At 47.4% G+C, this 24507-nt stretch overlaps 1 protein-coding gene across 1 annotated transcript in view; it reads right to left on the minus strand.

Annotated features, from left to right (window-relative positions):
• Positions 1-24507, minus strand: part of LOC120388032 — an 83414-nt gene that overhangs the window by 26418 nt on the left and 32489 nt on the right. The window contains exons 10-13 of the mRNA XM_039509570.1: positions 24028-24241; positions 20464-20707; positions 19660-19741; positions 13359-13547 (exon numbers count right to left, since the gene is read on the minus strand). Coding sequence (XP_039365504.1) covers positions 13359-13547; positions 19660-19741; positions 20464-20707; positions 24028-24241 — 729 coding nt within the window. The remainder of the gene's footprint in view (positions 1-13358; positions 13548-19659; positions 19742-20463; positions 20708-24027; positions 24242-24507) is intronic.

Below are 24507 nucleotides of genomic sequence, written 5' to 3' on the forward strand. Positions count from 1 at the left end.
CAGGTCCATGCTGGCCAACAACAATTAAAAAATGGTGCTAGTCGGCACAGGATGGTGGAGACATGGGATTTCTCAAAAATTTGAAGCCCCCTGGCTTCCCACAATTCATAGCAAAAACAATCTCAGGAGGGCTAGTGCTGTGCAGTAAAGCAAAGGACCGCGCCCTCTGAGAAGGCAACACCTTTGGTTCACAACAAGCCACCACTGTGCATACACATGACGCAAACTGAGAAACAGGAGTTCCACGTGCATGCTATTGGTGCAGCTCGCCTCCAGTGCTTTACCAGACACAGCGCAACAAGCTTCGCATTCACACACACACAAACCCCAGGAATGGAGAACACCCCGGATCCGAACAGACTGGAGTGGTTTGCTTCCATCTGGCACAGCAGTTGGAAGGAACTGAGATGGTAGAGGGCACTTGCGCCCCCTCATATCGCTCCATCCTCAGACGCTGCTTGGAGACAGTTCAGCACCATTAGACAGACAGTGCAATCTCCCTCAGTGGGACTATGCGAGCCACTGGAAGAACTCTCCCTGTCAAGTGAAGGTGAGGCTGAGCCCTTCCTTTCTGTCAAAGGTAAGTTTTCACTTCAAGAAAAAAGGGTTTCTAATACTTATGGTTAGGGCTCCATGTCAGTCACGGATACTGTGCCTTTCCGTGACCACCACAACTTCTGCAGCGGCCAGTGTGGCTGACCCCAGGGCCGCCCAAGCAGCTGCCACAGGGCTGATGGAACAGCTCCACAACCAGCCGCACCGGCTGCTGCTTGGGCGGCCCCGGGTAGCTGGCCTCGGGGACCACCGGGGCAGCCGCTGGTGTAGCTGGCCCTGGGACCACCTGAGCAGCAGTCCTGGGGGCGGCGGAGCAACAGCGGGTGGACGGCCCTGGGGGGCTCCTGGCAGCTGGTCTCGATGACCCCTGGCAGCTGATGCTGCAGGCCTCCCCGCGAGCATGTGCCCCTGCCCTGCCCCCCAGCTAAGATTTAGGCAGAGGTAAATAGTACAAGTCATGGACAGGTCACGGGCCGTGAATTTTTGGTTACTGCTCAGGATCTGTCCATGACTTTTACAAAAAATACCCATGATTAAATCGTAGCCTTCCTTACGGTGGTTGTGAAGAAAATCTAGTGAATGTAAAGCAATAGTAGGCTGCCTTCCTGCATCTGTCGCAAAGCGACATTGACAGGACTCTGGTCAATTTCACAATGGCTCTTCAAAATACTGTAGACCTTCTGGGTGGCTGAGAAACTGACCTGAATCAGGACACTTTCAATCTGCAGCTACTTGAGACATCTTTGAACCAATGTGCACATTCACTGGGAGCAGGGGGGGGTCCCAAACCAGAGGTCAAAGGACGAATAGAGAAGCAGAGTCCCCAGCCCCATACCAGCACCCAACCATGCACAAATACAGCTTACAGCAGACAGGCTTCTCGGGGAAAGGGTAGAATAGCACAGACCCCTCAACATCCACGAGGCTCCAGGACGGGGTGGAGAAGGCAGACAGGAAGCCCCTTCTCCCTTTCAGTAGCCACAGAAGGTCTTCAAATGTATTAGATCCCTACACCCCAGAGGCTGATAGAAAAGGGGAGTTGCTGAGCGGCACCTTGGTAGGTATCCCACCTTCCCGACAGCTGAATTTTTCACTAGGATATTGCCCCCACACTTCATCTCTCATAGTTCCTGGACGATAGGTTTGGTCAGGCCTGGCTGCTGGAGGCACAAAACATTTTTCAAGTTTTGTAGCGTAAGAACAAAGCCAGTTTTAAAGGAGTCACATTCCCGCTATAATAGGCTCCAAAAGCCGTGAGCACGTTCCCTTTCCTGAGCTACAGTCAAGGGCTGGGGACTCTGAGGCAGACAATGCAGCCCCTTTTCACCAGCAGGAGGCTTGATTCATTCTTATTATTCTCATTTATATAAAAAGGAAAAAAATATTTTCAAAAACGTCTTGGTTCAGCGCTCATCGTTAATGCTGGGCTTGCTATAGCAGTCTCACAGGAAGAGTAACAAGTAATAGAGAAACCACACCATTTGCAAATGTGAGCTGACAGCACTTCTGCTGCAAAAGCTAGCAAAGGAAAATAGTTTCTGAAGGCTTCGCTGCTGGCCACAGTATTTTTAGTTGAAACTCTTCCCTTGTTTAATAAGAGGAGGCCAATTGAGTGCAGTAGCTGCAGTTCTCCGGTCAGGTCATGGTGAACAGTATTAAGTCAAACACACCTAAGGAACTTTTTAAATCTTAAACCTTCACTTCAAAAACAGAGAGTGAGAGAGAGAGAAATAAAACAAACCACATCATAAATTATCCTGCTGGTGAGGCTTCCCGGCAAGACACGGTCTTGTCTCATTTTCTGCACTGTCTTTTAGATGTTGCAATACTGCCCTGGAAGCGGTGGAGAGACAGAAAAACCTGTTGCTCAATGGGTTCACATCCGCCTTTCAGAAATTTTGCTTGACACGGTGCATCTATTGACTGATACGATCACACAAAGTTTATCTGATTAGTGGTGGCTGTTGCTGACTAACTGTTAAGAAATTGTCAATTAATCCCAAACTAAACTAAAAAGAATCTTATCACTTTGGACTTGACTTCTCGGCAGAATACAATGGGCTGGGTTCTAATCTCACTGTTAAAACTTCTGTGGAATTAGTTCTTATTTACTCTGGGGTAAGCAAGGGCACAGTTAAGAACACTCAGTCAGATCCGCTGTGCAAGGACAAAATTAGGCCTCTCATTTGATGTTTAGCTGTCCTAAAGCTATGTTACCTGGCCACAGGACGATTCCCCTTTTCCCACCCTTGCCCCCTAAGTCAGGGACCAGAAGCTGTTATGCCAGTGTAGAAGCTGTTATGCCAGGCAAATCCTCAGATCCACTGGCTTTATGGCGGCTCTCCACTGGGATAGTGACAGAACACAGGTGCAGCAGGGGCCAGGGTCTGACCTAAAATTTTTCAGTTCCACCCAATTTTTGTGCAAGTCATCTCTCCCTCTGCTTTAATTTGTACCTCTAATTACAGCACCTAACCTGTATTATGAAAATAAACTCTTCACTTGAAAAAGAATGCTGTAAATCTGAAACCCTTTCATGGGCTGATGTGACTCATACCATCACTCAGGAATAAAATCTGATCCCAGATTCAAGTTAATCATAACCCAGAGTAACAATTTGGCACGAGACAAGTTTGAGAAGAACCTTGCGCTGAATACTTAGGGTCAACTTTAGAGTTGCTCAGACTAGACAGTAGCATGTGAGGAGGAAAGACTTTTCAGAGATTCGTACGAACAGAATGGAAACATCTGAATGTCGTCAGTGGAAGCAAAACTCATTTCCCAAGAGCAGGCAGAGACACTTACACCAGAGATTTTGATTCGCCCTTTCATAACTGTTTTCTACTGCCACCTCTGTACATTAGCTGAACAAACGTTGGCATGTTGCTACAGTGCTGGAATATCAGCAGGACAAACGGGGACAAGCCGAGTTCACAGGGAGGGGAAGTACGGTACAGTAGGCAATGCCCAGGACATTAGGCAGAGCACGAGAGGTTACATGCAAGAAGTCAGAGACCCAGAACTCTGTCCCTATGGAGTTAAAAACACAAATGCTTACAGCGCATTCCACTCTGCAGGGTGTATTACAGACTCCCAGCAACCTGATGGTCTAACCCAGGGGTGGCCAACCTGCGGCTCTTCAGAAGTTAATATGCGGCTCCTTACATAGGCACTGACTCCGGGGCTGGCGCTACAGGCGCCAACTTTCCAATGTGCCGGGGGGGTGCTCACTGCTCAACCCCTGCTCTGCCCCAGGCCCTGCCCCCACATCACCCCTTCCCCCGAGCCGGCCATGCCCTCGCTCTCCCCCCCTCCGCACCAGAGCCTCCTGCACACCACGTAATAGCTGGTCGCGGCGGGCGGAAGGGAGGGAGAGGGAGGTGCTGATCGGCGGAGCTGCCGGTGGGTGGGAGGCACTGGGACGGGGCAGGGGAGCTGATGGGGGGCTGCTGACGTATTACTGTGGCTCTTTGGCAATGTACATTGATACGTTCTGGCTCCTTCTCAGACTCAAGTTGGCCGCCCCCGCTCTAACCTACCACAGGCTTATGAGGGACCTAGCAGCAGCTTCTGTAACAACCAGGGCCACAGCGGGTAGCTCATCAAAACACATATTTACAAACACACCTGAGCTCAAAGACTCCCAGAATGGAGCTGAGCCATCTCCTCCCTGCCCCCCTTTGGGGGATTAGCACCCCAGGGACTGCAACGGTGCCTGGCCTCCCTGCTGGGCCCGATGGGAGGAGGCTCACCCTCCTCACACACCCAACCACAATCCAGGCCCTAACGTTCGTATTAGAGGTGGACCTGGGTCGTAAAGTTCAAATCCAGATTGGGAGTCACCCTTCCCCAAAGCGTGAGGGGCTTGGGACGGAAGCACTGAGTAGGCTCCATGTAACAGGGAGGACTGACCAGCTCAGAAGTTCAGAGAAGGGTCCTCCCCAACATTCAGGGAGATTTGCCCCCAGGCCACTCTAGCCAGAAACGTCTCCATTTCAGCCCTGGGTGTCACTACACAGCACTAACGGGTAACACTCCACTAAAATGTGTCTCCAAATTCAAGGAGTCAAGTGGAGGATTTTAAACAGGAACTGCCGCCTGTAGGTAAACCACAATGAAGTCATCTAACACTCTAACATCAGAACCTGTTGCTATGGAAAAGACTGTGGTTCAGAGACGCAGTCTGTTCAGCGGCAAGAGGGGAAAATATAGAGCTTGATTTAAAATAACTGAGCTGGTAATTTGGAGGACAAATACTGTCAAGGCCAAATCCTGCCCTCAGATGGTGGCAACTCTCACTGAAGTCAAGGGGTGCTGCGCCCGTGTAACTGAGATCGGAACCAGGCCCGAAGACCTACACTCAAAGCAGTGAGCTCTTCAAAATCACTTACTGCCATCACTGCTCTAAGACAGGGGTGGGCAAACGTTTTGGCCTGAGGGCCACATCCAGGTATGGAAATTGTATGGCAGGCCAGGAATCCTCATGAAATTGGCGTTGGGGGGGGGGGCCTCTCAGGTGGGGCCAGAAATGAGGCATTCAGGATGCAGGAAGGGGCTCTGGGCTGGGACAGGGGGTTGGGGTGCAGAAGGGAGGTGAGGGCTCCAGCTGGAGGTGCGGGCTCTGGGGTGGGGCTGGGGGTGCAGGAGGGAGCTCTGGGCTGGGACCAAGGGGTTGGAGGGTGGGAGGAGGATCAAGGATGGGGCAGGGGTTGTGGCGCGGAAGGGGGTCATGGAGCAGGCTCCGGGTGGCACTTAGCTCAAGCAGCTCCCAGAAGCACTGGCATGTTCCCACTCTGGCTCCTACGTGGAAGCACAACCAGGCAGCTCTGCACGCTGCCCCGTATGCAGGTGCCACCGCTGCAGCTCCCCCTGGCCGTGGCTCCCAGCCAATGAGAGCTGCAGAAGCAGTGCTTGGGGTGATGGCAGCACACAGAGCCCCCTTGCTGCCCCTATGTGCAGGAGCCGGAGGGGGGACATGCTGCTTCCAGGAGCTGTGCAGAGCCACAGCATACACAGAGTGGGGCAAGCCCCCGACCCCGCTCCCTGGCTGGAGTGCCACAGCAGGGCAAGCCCCCAACCCCGCTCACCAACGGGAGCTCGAGGGACAGATTAAAGCATCTAAAGGGTTGGATACGGCCCAGGGCTGTAGTTTGCCCACCCCTGCTCTAAGACAAGTTTTTGGGTCCACTGTATGAATAGTTCACCCATCCTGTACTCTCTAGGAGTAAAGAGGGCCAGAATAAGGCCTCTGAACTATTTAATGCGGGGTCTTCTGCACAAGGGTGAATTTCACCCTATAAACTAGGAGCTTGGCATATTCTGATAGCAATGGACAGTACAACTCTCCTTCCCTGACCATCAGCTCCCAAAACGTCTCTATTTTCTTTCTTACGACTATGGGTTTTCTTTTTCTAGCTTCTCTTATCACCATAGTATCCGAGCACATTTTTCCCATCATAAACTAGGAAAGCAGGAAACTTTATTATGCATGGAACTCATTTATAATCCACAAAAACAACGTAAGTGTCCAAAAATATCTGGCCCACAGTCTGGCTTGAAGATGCAGTGCCAGAATCTGATTGCTGTCATACTGATGTGAACCTGGTGTAACCCCAAGGGGCAGAGCTAGTCTGACAGACAAAATCAGAATCCAGTCAACAATACTTAATAAATCCTACGAGCCACCTGATTTTCTTTACTGGTCCTTGTCTATAATACTGTATCTTGATCTAGTCTGTAATATCAGATCCAGAGACAGATGCTTAAGAGACCACAGCTGTCAGTGGCTTTCTGATTTGTTGCTGATAGCTAACTTTGGTTTACTTTTGATGATACATCTTCTAATACCAACATTCAACAATATGTTGAAGGTGAGAATCATACTTTTGAGATTTTAGTCACATATCCTGTTCGTTTTCTATGACCTTGCTCTGCTAACCATCATTGGTGTATATTAACTAAGACTTATACTGCTCTGGGGCATACAGACACAAAGTTTGTACATGCAGGCTCACAGTAAATGTTAACAACACCTATGTGGAATTTTATAAGAACAGTTATGAAATTGTATTATTTTTCCTCTAATTCTGATACTGGTGAGCACCTTAAAGTTTCATTACTCTCTGATGGGACTATATCTGTGCACGTGCCGATACAACACTCAGTTTCACTGACTAGGCCCTGGTCTACACTACAAACCCATGCTGGTATAACTATGGAAAATCCACACCCCTGAATGACGCAGTTATGCCAACCAAACTCCCGGTGTAGACGACGCTGTGTCAACAGGAGGGCTTCTCCTGCGACATAGCTACCACCTTTCGCGTTGGCAGAGTACCTGTGCCAATGGGAGAAGCTCTCTCGTTGGCATAGCTAGCGTCTTCACTAAGCGCTACAGCAGCACTCTAAGTGTGGACAAGTCCCGAGCGTCCAGAGGCCCGTATCAAGATCTGGAACCCGAGATGACAGGAGCTGGACAAACAAATATAAAGACATGGTCCCTAATCCTAAAATCTTACAACGTAAGATGAGAAGGGTCATGAGAAAAAGATGGTAGATATTACACACAGTTGCCATTTTGTGCAGAGTACGGGAGAGGGAGGAATCAGAGATGACCACCAGATCAAAAGGCCCGAAGCACATGGAGAATGCTGGTGTCAACATTGGCAGAGAAGAGGGTCGGAGAAAGTTGCAGAGGGAAAAAAAGAAGGAAGCAGATTTGCCCATATTAAGTATAAACTGATGGTGAGACATCCAGGAAGAGGTATCTGAGACAGGCGGAGATGTAAGATTGGATGGAGAGGGGAAGAGTGGGAGTGAAGAAGACAACAGGCAAGTCACCAGCGTGAAGATAGCAGACGAAATCATGTGAGGAGACGAGATCACCCAGAGAGAGGGCGTAAAAGGAGAAGTTCTGGTTATACAAAATTAAGGGGAAACATTCATAAAGGCTTCTTGTAATGTGGCATTTGGGGGATTTTTAATATAGAATTTCCTGGCTCTGCAGCGTTTGTGTATTTTAAACTACAATGTCCTATTTAGATTTTCTCCCTTACAACCTTAACTCCTGCTTAATATAATTTGAACTGTGAATCATACAAAGGGCGTTAGCGCATTATTCTGGTCTCCTTCCTCTTGCATATAATGCACTGTGCTCCTTCTGAGACTCCAATTTCTCTGCATAATACCCACACCCCTGACGTCAACCAGGGAAACAAAGAGGAAATAATACAAGAAGAGATGGGCCAACGGTAAAACCCAGATCTTAATAGTCCCGTCCTTGGGAGAAAACGGGATCTGGATCTGAATTTTGCAGCTGGTTCTCTCCAAGGGTACGTCTACACTGCAATTAGACAACCTCAGCTGGCCTGTGCCAGTTGCTCGAGCTAAGGGGCTGTTTAATTGTGGCATAGAGATTTGGGCTCAGGCTCAGGCCACACGGAGCCCACACACCTAAAAAAAGGGGAAAAGTGCCAGATGAGTGGACCAGTGGGGTTATAGTGAAGAAACCAAAGAAAGGAACTCTCAGTGATTGTAATAACTGGCATGGTATCACACTTTTCTCTGTGCCAGGCAAAGTACGGTGTAAGATCATAGTCCAGCGTATACCAGAGGCAGTTGATAGCGTTCTTGGAAAAGAGCAAGCTGGTTTTCGGAAAGGGAGTGGATGCACAGACCAGATCATCACTCTGTGAAACATAATAGAACGGTGCTCAGATTGGCAATGGCAACTCTACATGAATTTCATAGACTTTAAGAAGGCTTTTGATAGCATTCAGAGGACCAGCCCATGGCGCATTCTGCAGCCATATGGAATTCCTTTCCGTATAATCAACATCATCAAAAGCTTCTATTTCAACTTTACATGCAGTGTTGATCACAGAAAGCTCAGTTTTGAAGTCAAAACAGGAGTACGTTGGGGTGTCTCATGTCTGCAATCCTCTTCAACATCATCATCAACTGGGTAATGCAGAGTACAACAGAAGTCATGCCAAGAGGTTTTAAATGGACACTCTTCTCATCCCTTGAAGACCTGGACTTTGCAGATGATGTCGTTCTCCTATCACATACCCAACACCATATACAAGAAAAAACAACTCAACTCAATGCATTCAGCCAGCAAATTGAACTGAAAATCAACCTCAGTAAGACAGATATCATGACCTTTAATATTGCCTCATCATCACCAGTACGGATAGAGGATTATGTTCTCACCAATGTAGAAACATTCTCATACTTGGGCAGCACCATCATCCAGGACGGTGGAACAAGCCAGGACGTCCAGAACAGAATCAGTAAAGCCAGGAACACCTTCAGGACCTTAAATACAGTCTGGAAATCATCAAAATACAACACCAAAACCAAACTCAAGATTTATCAGAGCTGCGTAATTTTAACACTACATTATAGTGCAGAATGCTGGGGAATAAGAACGTATGACATGTCCAAACTGTCTTCATACCATACAACCTCAGAAAAATCCTCCGTATCTTTTGGTCCAGAACAATCTCAAACCAAGATCTATTGACACAGTGCAGCCAAGAGGATCTGAGCACCATCACTGCCAGGAGGCATTGGAGATGGATCAGTCATGTGCTTCGGATGGAAGCTGATTCCAGAGTAGCAATAAGATGGACACCTGAAGGCACGTGAAAACGAGGCTGCCTGAAAAGAACACGATGAAGAGCTGTGGAAGCCGAGCTGAAAATCGTGGAGCTCAGCTGGGGAACCATTGAAAGACTTGACAGAAACAGACAGGAGTGGAGGAGCTTCGTCACTGCCCTAAATGTCAGAGGCGTAATAGGAATATCATGATCATGATGATTAGCCCAAGCCTCATAAGCCTGAGTCAGCTGGCATGGGGCAGCCACAGGTTTTTAATTGTAATCTAGACATAACCTTCCCAGCCAAACCCAAACCCTGTATCCATGGCCCTTGGGAAAATTCAGAGATGGCTCCAAACTTGGCAACTTGGGCCCATCTCTAGATACAAGGAATTCCGAAAATGATGCTGTACGAAGAACCTAACTAAAAGCAGGCCTGGTAGTCTCAGCATTCCCATACCTGTCACTGGAAAAAATGACTATGGATCAAACAAACTGCAAACATTAGAGTGACATTTTTTGCCAGTATGTTAAACACAGAATCACAGGGTTAGAAGAGACCACAAGGGTCAATCTAACCCCTTGCCAAGATGCAGGATTTGTTGTGGCTAAACCACCCAAGGCAGACGGCTTTCCAGCCTCCTTTTGAAAACCTCCAGTGAAGCAGCTTCCACGACCTCCCTCGGTGTCTGTTCCTTCCTGTAAGAACAGCAGGAGAATGGAGGTTTTTCCTGAGATTCAATCTAAATTCGATATGCTGCAGTTTGAACCCATTGCCTCTCGTCCTGCCCTCTAGCACGATCCTCCTGTTTTCCCTGTGACACTAATGGCTTTGCACAGCTCTGTTTACAGTCTCTTAGCCACAGAACTCCTTCATCATTGCAGCACAAATGAAAATGTGTGCAACCACCAGCTAGCAGTGGCACATAGCCCCTAGACCTAATGGTGAGACAAGCTGGGGAAATCAGCACGGTTATCCTGAGCCTCTTGCTTTGGGTTTTTAACAACCTCCCGCCCGATTCCCATCTCTCAGCTGCCCAGGCCTTGTATCATGGTCATCACTCATCCTGCCAAGATCTAAATGGAAATTCCTCAGAAACCGGTTATCACTTACAGGATGGGTCACCGGGGAGAGACCAGAGACACTCAGCTTTCCAGTGAAAGGCATGTGCCCTTGCGGGCTGCTGAAACCACTTCTATTAAAAACACTGGTTGACTGAATTGTTCTAAACGGCAAGATTTAGGCTCAGTTCCTGTGGGTAAGTGCAGACTTTGACAAGAATCTTTCAAGTATCTCAGACTGAATGAGAAAAACAAACCAAGAAAAAGTGTGTCATTCAAGAGCTATTTGCTTTGCTAACTTCCCCTGACTGAACCCTCCTGCCAGCAAATAAAATGCTGAGCTTTCATTAGCCCCACTATGCACCGGTTCTTTGAACTGATCACATTTTGCAATAATGGGCAGAAGATCTCTTTTTTCCACATCATTATGGTGGCTGCAATGTTTCTGAAATGACCTCTTTTTTTTTCCCCCCAGATCTGCATGCGATTTATTTATTTTATTTTTTTGCTGATGAAAGGTGCAAGATTCACAGCCCCAAAAAGACCAAATACCCCTGTATGACAACAGAATGGGTACAGCATGGGCAGTGATGGTGAAAGCTTCCCCAGTTCTCTGCCACCAGTGTGGGACCATGTGTAGGAGTGAAAAAGGAGTTCACTATCCATTACCCAGTCGATCTTGGGCCTCGCTGAAGCTGCCAGCAAGGGGCACAAGCAGGGCTAATTGTGAGGATTTTGGTGATGAGACGCACCACAAGACTAAGACACAAAGCAGGCAAACTGGCAACCAAATGCTAACTGCTTTCAGTCACTACTTACCTGGGCTAGATTCAAACTGGAAAACGATAGCTGAAAAGCTTGCTAAACCGTTACCAATCCACCAAGGTATCCAGTCCCTCTAAAATACCACTGTATAACTGCAGGTGTAATATATATAAAATACCATTGTGTAACTCCGTGTGTATATATACACACACACACACACACACACCCTGATTGTCTGGTCACTTTAGCTTTTCATCCTATAAACCCTAAATTAATATAAAGAAATACAGAAATAAATTGCACATCCCATCAAAGCTTCCCCTACATAGGAAATATTTTAGATCTTGAAACAACTAAGACAAACGTACAGATCAGCATGATAGAGGGAAATTATGAATGTCCAATTCTGTACCTATTCAGAGAACATCAGCCAAGACTCCTTAGCCTATATAAAGTGTTCGTTATACTGTATAAATATTTTAAACATGTGAATCAGAGGTCACTAAAACTATTACAAAATCACTTCTTCCTAAATATCAGAAAGGCAAATGACACCGCAGATCCCTCATTACTGTACTGTGCATGCAGATCAGTGTCAAGGTCCTACAGCTCACCCCATCTCACCTTCACTGTGGTCCTGTTATCCAGGTCCCTCCCCTACTACCTACAGTTGCTTGGAAGCTATTTTCAGCTCTTTGAATATCTCAATTTTTCTGGTGCTCTTTTCTCCAGATTCCTAGTCCTGTTCACTAAAATCATTCTGGTCTCCAGACTTCTACATTTGCTATAAACAAACATCAGAGAGCCAAATCTTGGATTTTCTGCGCATCCCAGGCTATGGGAGATCGGGGTGTGCAAGGAACACGAGACCAGGTCCATACAAAGCTTCACGGAAACTCTCTCTCTGAAGCAGTGATGCTCAGACTGAAGCCCAAGAGCCACAAGTGGTTCTTTAATGTGTCTCCTGTGGCTCTTTGCAGTGCCTGTATTCATTTAATTAAATCAGAAACCAATCAGGATGCTTTTAGTATGTTATTAACCAATTAAGTTAAATTAACAACTTATTTGCTGTGAGAATTGTGTGTGTATATATATAAAAATAAAAACACAAGTATTTCCCCTGTCATACTGTTTGACTATGAATAGTACTACAGTAAATGAAACAAGGAATTCACACTGCTACAGCTCTTTCGGGTAATGTTGATTGCTAATTTCACTCCTGAACCACTGAGATCTGAGTATCCCAGATCTAAAGTATGTATATGGTCTCCCTTGCACAGTATCTGAGTACACCACCACAGTCATTGTATTTATCCTTGCTAAAAGTCCACTGCCAGGAACAAATCAATATAGTGTGTAAACACAACGTTCAAAGTCAAAATGGCCTTTCCAAGGTTTCTTACTTGAAAAGTTATGTGCTCTGTTAGACAGAAGCATAACAGAAAGTGGAAGGGTCCCAGCTGCAGCTCCAAATCAGGCTGTGGATCGAAATCAAAGGACTTTTCTATGTATATAAGGGCAGATTTTAAAGTCTTATTAAGTACAACCAAAGGTTCCTGTTTAATGCACACAGTAAATAATGTGCAGATTTTTATTCTGCACCTGCCAGGGTGCACTTCGTCTGTGCATAATAAGCAAACAGCCTAAGGAAGCGGATATAGTGCTAAAGCAGATTCCCCAAACAGGGAACCCACCAAGGGTAACAATGTTTTTTAAAAAGTAGTGACATTTGCAACGCTGCAAAGGGTTAACGCTTGGCTGGGATCTGAGGGGCTGCAGCGCTCGAAGGGCACAAGCAGCGGCCGTTTGAGGGCTGCATGTAGTCATACCAGTAAAGCAATGAGCAATCTCTTGTCTCTCTCTGGTGCAGAGCAGACACGCCAGCCCCCAGATGTGCTCATCTCTCGGGGGCAGGAGACTGGCTCTGCACAGCACGCAACCTCGGAGGGGCCCTTCGAGCCGCACCGCAATGCACAGGCGTGAACAGAAGAAGAATGAGCAGGATGCACCCAAAGCTCGGTGCACGGAAAGGGGGGGCTTTTGCACCACGGGTTGGGGCACCCAGCTGCGGAACCTGGTAAAGTCTCCCCACGTCTGGCCGCTGGGTGAAGGGAGGGGGGGGGGCGGTGGAATGACTGCAGCCCTACGGCGAGAAGTAACCAAGCAATCGGGGGAGAGGGGCCTGCCCCACACATGGGGGGTGCGGGAGGCCTCAGGACTCGGCGGGCGGCGCGGATCCGAGCACGGGCGCCCGGCCCGCTCCGCTCCCCCTCCCAGCTCCGGGTTCCCAGCAGCCGCCCGCTCTGAGTCAATGGGCGCCGTCACGGGAAAGGGCCGGAGCCCCGGCGGGCTCCCCGGGCCGCGCTCACCCACCTTGCCGGGCTGCGAGCCCCCCACGTGCAGCAGCAGCGCGCCCACCAGCCAGCCGGGCCCCCTCCTGCAGCCCCGCCGCGCCGCGACTGAAACCCGCCGCCGGCCGCCAGCCGAGGGGCGGGGCCGGCTGTGGGACAGCCCCCCCGCGGCAGGGCTGAGCGGAAGCCTCGGCCCCTCCCTCCCCCTCGGCTAAGCGGTGGGGCTGCTAGGAAAAGCCCCCCCCCCCCAGGGACCAGAGGGCCTGATCTGATAGAGACAGACCCGAGATTTGGGGCTTTGTCTTATCTAGGTGCCTATTACCCCCCCACACACCCCATCCTGATTTTTCACACTTGCTGTCTGGTTATCCTACCCCGCCCACTTCCCCTGGAGCGGGGGCAGCTGTGGCCCTGCAGGGTGGGAAGTACTTGGGGGGGTCCACACCTATCCGAGGGGGCTTCTGGGAGCCAAGAGAATAAGGCAGGTTGCAGGAGGCTGATCCGGTCCCCCCAAAAGTCAGTCCCGTCTCTGCATGGCACAGGGTGGATCGCAGGTGCCTTGGGCTTGGGGCAGGGCAAATGGGGCTCGCCCAAGGCTTGGGCCAGCTCAGGGCCAGCGCTAGCCTGAAGCAAGAATATTTTTGCTGGCCGCCAAGGGCTACTGCTTGCCTTGCACTGTTTCCACAAACCAAAAATATCCCACCCCAAGCTGCACTAATACAGAGGGTAAAGAATCCTCATTAAATGGGATGAATGGGATTTGGGGGGGCAATACTAAAATGAGGCCATTTCCACCTGCTGGGGCCCCTAAGAATGGCTTACAAGCCCTGTCTACACTACAGACGTGTGGGTATAACTCCAGTTTGCGATGCAGTTATCCCCGGGGGGGGACCAAGCTCCTGGTGTAGACAGAGCGGTGTCGACAAGAAGCCTTCTCCCATTGATATAGCTACCACCTCTCAGGGAGGTGGATTAACTATGCCAGTGGGTCTCAGACTTTTGTCCTGGTGACCCCTTTCACATAGCAAGCCTCTGAGTGTGACCCCCAATCCCCCCTTATAAATTAAAAACACTTAAATATATTTAACACCATTATAAATGCAGGAGGCAAAGCAGGGTTTGAAGTGGAGGCTGACAGCTCGTGACCCCCCCCATGTAATAACCTTGCGACCCCCTGAGGGGTCCCAACCCCCAGTTTGAGAGCCCTGAACTACGCTAATGGGAGAAGCTCCCCCGTGGGAGTAGGTAGGATCTTCACTAAGCACTACAGCTGTGCTGTAAGTGTAGACAAGCCCTCGTCACTAGCATCACTACTGCCCGGTGGGGCGGATCACCCGCGTGTGATGGATTAGACAGATTCCTACAAGGCAGATGACACATTTTTCCCTTCTGGCGCTCCACCCATGAACTGCAGTGCAATCAGCTGCACCTGTCTGATTGGAATCTAATCCCTGAGGCCTTGTGTACACTGGGGAAGTGACTCATGATAGAAAACATGTTACCTAGCGACCAAGCACGATTTTGTCTTTAGTGCAGACAAAGAGAATTGAGTTTAAGAACAGGTCTGCTACTTGTGATTAACCCTAGGGTACCTTTCCAAGGTTACCTATGACCAACTAACTGGCTTTAAAACATGATATTAAACATGGCTTAGACCTAATGTAGACAGGGACACAGCATGTTTAAAAACATGTTAGCTGATTGTGGTTAATGCCCCAGTCCTCTTCAGAGTTAACCGTGACTGAGTAACACGATCCCTGGGTGGGAGTGGGGAAAACCATGACCAGCTAATACATTTTTACACATGCTTTGTCCTGCTCCACACTAGCCAGTGTCATATTTAACATCAAGCTACATTTTCCCATTGTAGACACAGTCGATGAGTATAATAAACGTTTCCTGGTCTGAATTTACTCTGTAGCAAAGACGGTCATGTTTTATGGACCAAACACCACTCCCCTTACTCATGGGAATATTCCCACCAGCTTCAAGTCACCTCTTGGGAAGGGAGAGAAGGTGGGGCTCAGATTGCGGGGGCAGGGTGGGGAAGACAGGAACTATACAGCAGGGTGGAGTGGGGATGGGAAGTGAAGTCTCAGCAGGAATTTCTCCAGCTCACTGGTCCCTTTTCTGTTTCCCCTTCATTATTTATTTCTCTGATCTGCTATTTTGCCTCTCTTAACACTCCAGCTTTTTTCCAATCCCTTCTACAGCTCCATCCTCCACCAAATACACTTTCTAAACTTGTGATGTTGGGGGGATGGGCATCACACTCTAAGCAACCCACACGGTCACTGTACAAACATCTGTGAAATTGCTCCAGTCGTTGCCTGCAGAGTAATAAATCAGCTATTAGTCAGCCCTGTCCTCCAAACATTCCAGTGGAGTCAAGGTGCAGACTGAACATCTTAACCTATGATGTAATCTCATACTCCAGGCTTCAGCTGCAGCTCTTCAATGCAGTACTCCTATCTTGGGGGGGGGAGGGGGTGCACAGCCACTGACAAGGAGGTATATTGGGGGCTTCCCATAGGGGGGGAAAGGAGACTGCTGGCTTGGTGGACAAGGGGGAAAATGAAGCACCTGCCATGGAGCTAGAACGGGGGACCCTGGTCTAGGGGAAGGAGAGAACAGATGTTATATAAACGCCTGCCACAGGGAAGGGGGAAGAAGGAATGGGTGTGCCCAAAGAGCCACTAACAGGTGGAGATTGTGGGGAGTTTCAGGGTGTCCCTGAAATAGAGGGGAATAGGAGAGTGGTGCCGAGGGAACTTATTGGAGGGAATGGAGGGAGGCCTTGGTGTATGTGAATCACTCAGCCTATCAAAGCGAATAAGTGTGCAAACCCCTCCCAAGATCAATTAAGACAGGACTTAAACCAATTTTTTTGGGCCTTATCCAAAGCCGAGTGCAGCCAATAGAAAGACTCCCAGTGACTGCAGTGGCCTTTGTCCTTTCTCCATCTCGCCCTAATTAAAATAACCCATAGCATTAACCCGGGGCCAGCCTCACTCGCTTTGTCCTGCTCTGCAGTCTTGCTCCATTTTTTCGTAGGCACCCACACAGCTTTGAACTTGGGGGAGGAAATAAGCAATTTCCCTCAATCTAATATCTCAGCCCTTGTGAAGAAGATGATTGTGACATCCGAACTTGACCTTTACCCCCTCCAGTCACAACGCTGTAGCTATATTTTATACATCACCGCGGGAGCAAGCAATACATTTTAGCACATGTATGATCTCTATCGATAAATCCGCTCTTCTGCTCTAATTAGAAAGGGGAACTTTCCGTTCTGAGCCTGAATTTAATTTACACTGAAGTTTATAGACACCCAGATGAAGGCTTCTTTCCACGTTGCCCAAATGGTGTAAATAAGCCTTAATGGCAGAGGTGAAAGTAAGCCGGTACACCATGCCAGACCATACCAGCTTCCCCAGGCCAGCGATTTAAAGGGCCTGAGGCTCCCAGCAGTGGCCCTGGGTGTTGGAGGCAGCAATTTAAAGGGCCCTTTAAATCACCACCAGAGCCTTGGGCCGCTGCCATTACCCAAGGGGCTCCAGCAGCGGGGCTCAGGCAGTGATTTAAAGGGCCTTGGGCTCCGCTGCGTCAGGCCCTTTAAATCGCCCCCTAGCCCCAGGGCTGCCAGCCGCCTCTGCAGCTGGTAGCTTCAGGGGTGATTTAAAGGACCTGGGGCTCCCTGCCGCTACCACAGCTGGAGCCCCGGGCCCTTTAAATCAAGATTTAAAGGGCCCGGGGATTTAAAGGCCCTGCCTCTTCCAATTGAGCCCCCCCACCCGCTCAGGACTCCAGAGTACCAGTAAGTCTTTTAAGTTACTTTCACCCCTGCTTAATTGGAATGAGAATCCGACCCTTTGGATTGTGAATTGCATTCCCTGGTGACGAGGGAACCTGCAGCTGCCAAACTGCTTTCTTAAAGGTTAAAATTGTTTGGTCTTTGAAATGGGGGTGGGGTGGGGTGGAAACCACCTTTTCCTTTTCCTGGGACCCATCTGATTCTTTAACACTTACCTAATTACAGGGCCCTTTAGACAAAGTTTCATCAAGAATATTAAAAACAAAGTGTGCCCACAGACTAAAGCGCATTTAATTTTTTTCATTAGAAAAGTTAGCAAAATTTTCGTTTTAACCCACTACACTAGATCTACCAAGAAAATGCATTTGATCCCCCTAGAAAAGACTGTTGTATTAACAAGATTAACATAGGCACAGGGCACACACCTCTATAACTATTTCCATTATTGTGGAAAACCCTTACAATCACAGTCACATGAGCACTGTTATTCAGAACCGCGTCGGTGTTCATAGCTGAAAAAAAAGAGTCATTTCTCCATAAGCCATGCTGAGCCCTGGGAAACAATGAGGCACCCGTGGTTAAAATGAAGAAAGTCTGGGCAAGTTTGTCCTCTGTGGTTTCACTTCCTTCTTGCCTCTTAGTTTAACGACAATATTTGGTGCGCTGACCTTCTGCTGCACAATATCAAGAAGTTTTAGCGAAAAATGTTATTTCAATTTGCTTCCGTCTTCACCACCACGTGCAGCTTCCACTGAAGACGAGCACTGAGAACAATAGAGACCCAGACTGTTGCCTTTTGGTTTTAGGAGCAGCATGTCTTTTGCATGTAACAAACAAGTACGACAGAGAAGGCACACACCAGAGGTTTCTTTAACTCTGCAGAGGAGCTGAAGACACGTGCAGCAGCAATAGAAACTGGCACTGAGCAGCTCAGAAGCTTTATGGAGAGGAAAGGAGAATTCAAGAAGGAATGAGTGAAGGAGCTGCCCATGCTGGGACCTAGTGCCATTTTGCAAATGAATTAGAGGCAGCGAGACAGGATGCTGGGATTCTCCAGCTTGCGCTGCCTTACTGCGTCCACAGACAGTCACACTCTCTGTCCCTCTGGTCCCAGCCATAACAGTTCTTCCCTCCATTACATGGGTCTCACGAGGCTTAACCAATGTTTGTAAAGTGCTCTGAGACTCAGATAAAAGGCAGGCTGAAAATTAACATAAGCTAATTTGTAATGAAAGAGGTAACTGACATGCCAAGTCCAGAGGTGTCGGGCTCTGAACTGCCAAGCCCAGAGTGTCGGGGCTCAGTCCTGGCACAGATTAAGCCCTGCATAAGGAAGTGCTTTTCCATGTAATGCACAGTCAGCCTGGGGAATGCATTGCGGGGGGATGTTGTGAAGGCCAAAAGTATAACTGGGTTCAAAAAAGAAGTGGGTACGTTCATGGGGGATAGGTCCATCAATGGTTATTAGTCAAGATGGTCAGGGATGCAACCCCAACCTCTGGGTATCCCTAAACCTCCAACTTCCAGAAGCTGGGACTGTATGACAGGGATGGATCACTTGAAATTACCCTGTTCTGTTCTTTCCTTCTAAAGCATCTGGCACTGGCCACTGTCTGAGACAGGATGCTGGGCTAGCTGGACCATTAGAATGATGCAGTATGACTGTTCTTCTGAATGCACTAGAGAAGCACAATTATCCATCACTGTATTCCGTCCAATATAAAAACTACTGAGCTGGTAGTAATTCTGTGGTTCCTCCTTTTTTTTTTTTCTTGTTAAACCTATCAAGAAACACGTTGTCATGTAGCTCATTTTCCATAATCACGTGAAAGTACAGTCAGCACTGATGCATTAAATTTACAATTATAGACGGGGCAGCATGAGAGGTTGCGTAATTTGATCTTGCGTAATTTGATCACAAAAATAATATGTAAATAAGCGCTTCCCAGATCACCACCTGCTCTTCTTCCAAGAGCAGCAGAAACTGACATGGTTTTAGGAAACCAGCAATGTGGCCTTTAAAAAAAAAATCTTTATTTTGGGAAATCCTTTGTTTTCCTTATATGACTGTATTCATATTCACCAGGCCTGCTTAATTCAGACTCAGAGGCAAAGTTCACTTTTTGTACATCTAAATATTCAAAACCCTTTGGCTTGTATTGGAGAAGGCCATGATGTAGGCACTGCCAATCCCAAACATCAAAACCCTGGAGTCTGAATTGAAAGAAACGTGGACCTCTTTTTTAGATACATTTGGATAAAACAGATGTAGAGAGGGCTCAAAGAATGCCAGACCTCCATTCTTTTCCACTTCCTCTTGGGCTCCTCTTCCCTCTTCTCCCTATTCACATATGTCTTCTCCTATTTTATTTCTAGCATGTTAGGTCTATCTAGGAATGTCTGGTTTTCTATTGTCCGGTCTTGCAGCTTTGACAGGTTCTGAAACAGAGTAACTGCATTGGCGATCCCGTGAAGCATGCAGTACTGGAAAATATTGTAAGTCATTTACCTTTTTGTACATTTCATTGTCTGTTTTCTTTATCAAAATCAAAAAGTTAATCACGGAAGTCCACCTTGAGTCCAGTTTCAAACTATTCATGAGATTGGCTTAAAAAAAATAATCATGAATAAATGTTGTTTTATTTACACTCTAGTTTCTGTGCTTTGAGGACACACTTAGGTCATGTTTCCAAGTTTTTCTCCACTACTGTCAGGTCTAGAAACTTTTATTTAAAAGGAAAAAAAATGAGCTGAGATTCCCACGTGATCACATGACTCCAGGAGCTGGGACTTTCAGAAAAAAAATTTTGTGAGAATAGCAATAAAATCCCAAGAGTTGGCAACAATGATAGGAACAACACAATTACAAATAGATGATTCCGAGATAGGCCCCAATCTTCAGTCTTTGGAGCCTGACTTGAATTTTCACAATTGATTTATTCCATTCAGTTATAAAGACGAGGCAGCTGTGGGGTTTGGATCAGGATCCAAAAGTCCTCAGAGTTGTGGAGTGTTCAAACCTGGGGTTTTGATTCAGTCCCATCTGTAACTGGATGTGAGGAGGAGGAGTGGAGAGAAATATTTGATGTGATCCATAAGTGTAAATTCTTCTTGTTGCTATTGACGATTGTCTTGTTTCCTGGATGAAATCAATTCTCTGACGCCTTGTACCAAAGTGCTCCCATGATCCCCAACCATCCTTCCAGCATCTGAGACAATAAGGCATTCAGGGCTCCCCAATGCACTGGATATCACTAGCACAATGGGCATCTCTGTAGCTTTAGTCTTCAAGAGCTGCTCTGCAAGACATCACTTCTCAGTGGCCGTGGTAGGGTGATGAAATTCCTTGCCCTCCTCCTCCACCGGAATCATTACATCACTTCCTGGAAATGATTCTGTCTCCTGCTGCGGATAATGCATTGCAAGTTCGTTTTCCTCCATGTTTTCTTGAGCCTTAGCATCATTTTCACATCCTCTAACCGCGCAGTTCTTGCTGATGGGCACTTCCGAAATGGACCCCACAATCACGGTGTCAGCTTTCATTATGTATATTTTGTCTGCGGAAGGAAGCAGATAGGAATCAGTCCTGAGCATTACTAATGATCATTTCTGGCGATAGCCAGAGATGGTTCCCTCTGTTGCAATGCTTGGTTGCCTAGCTGTGCAGATCTGGCCCATCTCGACCATAATTCCCCTCTATAATTAATAGTTAAGACATGCCGGCCTTTGGTTTGTGCCCCGCTAGTTATGAATAGTCAGTCTTGGCTATTCATAAGGCACCTTTCATTTGGAATCTAAGTACTGAACACAGAGAATGAAAGAAAGGGTTATGGAAAAAGGCCATGTGCAAGAGAGAGCTGGATATTTCATACTACAAAATTTCCAAATGTTTTGGATCACATAGAAAGCTTTGGGTCAATATTTGTTCGCGTCTCCTGCAAATCTCATCTGATTACTGAACCACCGTCCCCTCCCCCAGCAATATAAACTATGTTTCAAGTTCTTCTCTAACCAAAAGACATGTTTGCTGCGTAACAATGATCAAGGTTCTGGCCCTTCTGCAAAGGCCAGAGAGAAAATAATAATGCCAACTACCAGGATGCAAGAGTCTTGTATGACCCCAGGGCATAAGCACTAGATGGTTTTTTTTGCTTTAATCTACAGCGACACCAATAGCGGCATGAAAAGGCTGCCTTTAAGCAAAGTTTTCAATTGACAGGAAACTCAGATAGCTGTAACAAGAAGGATAATTGAACTCTGTTTTTCGGTCTTGCACAGGAGACTTGGTATCAGGGGTCAGGCAATGCAGGATCAGCTACGCTGGAAAGGGTATTTTAGGACAGATTTGTAGGACATGAACATAGTGTCCAACATGTTAAACCTGGTCCTGATGGGAAAGTTAATTCAAAGCCTTCATTATGACTTGAATGGCAAACTCCACCCCAAAGGTCACTGCAGTTCAGTGGTGCTGTGGGTGGGGGCAGTACCTGGGGATGACAGGCCTTACAGACTTTACATTGTTATCATAGAATATCAGGGTTGGAAGAGACCTCAGGAGGTATCTAGTCCAACCCCCTGCTCAAAGCAGGGCCAATCCAACTAAATCATCCCAGCCAGGGCTTTGTCAAGCCGGGCCTTAAAAACCTCTAAGGATGGAAATTCCACCACCTCCCTAGGTAACCCATTCCAGTGCTTCACCACCCTCCTAGTGAAAAAGTGTTTCCTAATAGCCAACCTAGACCTCCCAGACTGCAACTTGAGACCATTACTCCTTGTTCTGTCATCTGCCACCACTGAGAACAGCCGAGCTCCATCCCCTTTGGAACCCCATTTCAGGGAGTTAAAGGCTGCTATCAAATCCCCCCTCACTCTTCTCTTCTGCAGACTAAACTAGCCCAGTTCCCTCAGCCTCTTCTCATAAGTCATGTGCCCCAGCCCCCTGATCATTTTCGTTGCCCTCTGCTGGACTCTCTCCAATTTGTCCACATCCTTTCTGTAGTGGGAGGCCCAAAACTGGACGCAATACTCCAGATGTGGCCTCACCAGTGCCAAATAGAGGGGAGTAATCGCTTCCCTCAGTCTGATGGCAATGCTCCTACTAACGCAACCCAATATGCCATTAGCCTTCTTGGCAACAAGGGCCCACTGCTTACTCATATCCAGCTTCTCATCCACTGTAATCCCCGGGTCCTTTTCTGTAGAAGTTACAAGTGCGTTACTCACAGGGTGGGAAGGTTCTGATGCATTTGCAGGACCTATGAAAGCCACTTAGTTCCAAAAGATCAGCACTAACGAGGACAGGGTAGCGTAGACTAGGAGCTGACTTCCATGGAATACCGTACCATGGCCTGGCACCAAGATGCTACTGGAACAAGTGAGTTATGTAAAATAGGCCAGGCAGCCAAGTTCTCTGGGGAATGTTAACTCAGAGCTGTTTGCAGAACTCTGACAGGATGCCATGACGTCCAAACATACAATCAGTTTGAAAACTGGCACACAACAGGCCTGCACTTTAACGATAACCTTTCCTGGTGGAGCACAGTATAGGAGCTTTGTTCCAAAAACCATACTGCCGTGACCACACAGTGCCCTCTAATCAACATCACTTAAAAGTGTTTCACAGCATTTGCACCAGGCATGAAGAGAGCGTGGATTGCATACAATACAGCAGTGGTTCTCAAGCAGGGGTCTGCAGAGGTCTGCCAGGGGGACATCAACTCCTCTAGATATTCACCTCGTTTTACAACAGGCTACAAAAAAACACTAGCAAAGTCAGTACAAACTAAAATGTCATACAGACAATGGCTTGTTTATACTGCTCTATATACTATACACTGAAATACAAGTACAATATATATATTCCAATTGATTTCTTTTATAATTATATGGTAAAAAAATGAGAAAGTCAGCAAATTTTCAGTAATAATGTGCTGTGACATTTGTATGTCCGATTTTGTAAGCAAGTGGTTTTTAAGTGAGGTGAAACTTGGGGGTATGCAAGACAAAGCCTCCTGAAAGGGGTACAGTAGCCACTGCAATACAGAATCTGCAGCACCCCACATCTCCTCACTTTGCATATTATCTGACAACCAGGCTTTGAAATCACACTGGTCACTAATAAAGACCCTTCCTCATTACACATGTGCTTAAACAAATAAAGGGAAGCGCTCATACCAAATCATTTCGTAACATCAAACTCAAATCTGCGCACTTGTCTGTCTCCCTGTAATTGAGAACAAGTTCCAGTGGAGATTTGTCCTTCCTTCAGATATACACGTAGGGCCAGATCTCAGCTGGTGTAAATCTGCCTCGATCCAGTGGAGTTCTGCCAATTTATACCAGCAGAGGATCTGGACCATTACTCAAGATTTTCCGCAGAGGAGAGAAGACTCTCAAATGCATCTTCCCCTCCAGCCTCATTGCAGAAACTGCCTGTGAAATATCTCACTGGGAAAAATATCACCATGGTTTAAAAACAGTTTTTCAGGCTGGAGAAGAGTTGTGATGAATATTTTTTTTAAAATATATTCAGTCATTAACTCTTCACCCACTCTATTGCTTAATCCCACCCTGGGCACGCCCCCAGCTGCACAGGAAATGGCCTTTGCTTATTTTCCACTTTGCTCCATCTCAGCAGCTCTTGATTTCCTTTTAAGCAGTTTTCTTTGGCAGCAGTCACTGCGGGTCAGGATTCTGTGCTGCTTGGTTGATTGTTCGAGGAAATGTTTGGAGCCAAAGTCATGCAACTGACAGTAAATGAAAACTTTAAAAAGCAGCTAGTTAATTATACAAATGGGCTGAATTCCTTCCCTCCTCCCCAACACACACACACACACACACACACACACACTATTCTGCAAAGGCATACGAGACTCACCGATTCTGTTATTAGTGTGGTCCCTCACTCGGGAATCAGCAGGGTAGTCTGTGGCATTCCCAGTGCTCTGGATCACCTCCGTCAGGCTTGAGTCGGGACTGGGATTTTTTTCGGAGATGGAGACCAAGTTGTTGTTGGTTTCCACAATGGGGGTTCTGTTTAACAACTCCCTCTCTTCGGACTCTTTGTCAGCTTTCAGCATACTGAACCTCTTCTGTCGACATAAAGAGGAGATGAAACAGGGCAGTGAACCTACGGCTCACCGAACGAGACACAAACCAGGGAGGGACCGCAATAGTTTTGGAAGCATCCACATCCCTCTGAATCAGTGAGAACAATAGTTGTATTTACAGAATATCTTCCATCCGTTGAGGCAAATTTTCAAGAGGGCCTAAATGACTTCAGAGCTCAGGGTCCTTTGAATTAGGCTCCTAAGTCCCTTAGGGCCAGATTTACAAAGATACATAGGTGACTAAAGAT

Source organism: Mauremys reevesii, linkage group 21 (assembly GCF_016161935.1).
Source record: "Mauremys reevesii isolate NIE-2019 linkage group 21, ASM1616193v1, whole genome shotgun sequence".
Lineage (NCBI taxonomy): Eukaryota > Metazoa > Chordata > Testudines > Geoemydidae > Mauremys > Mauremys reevesii.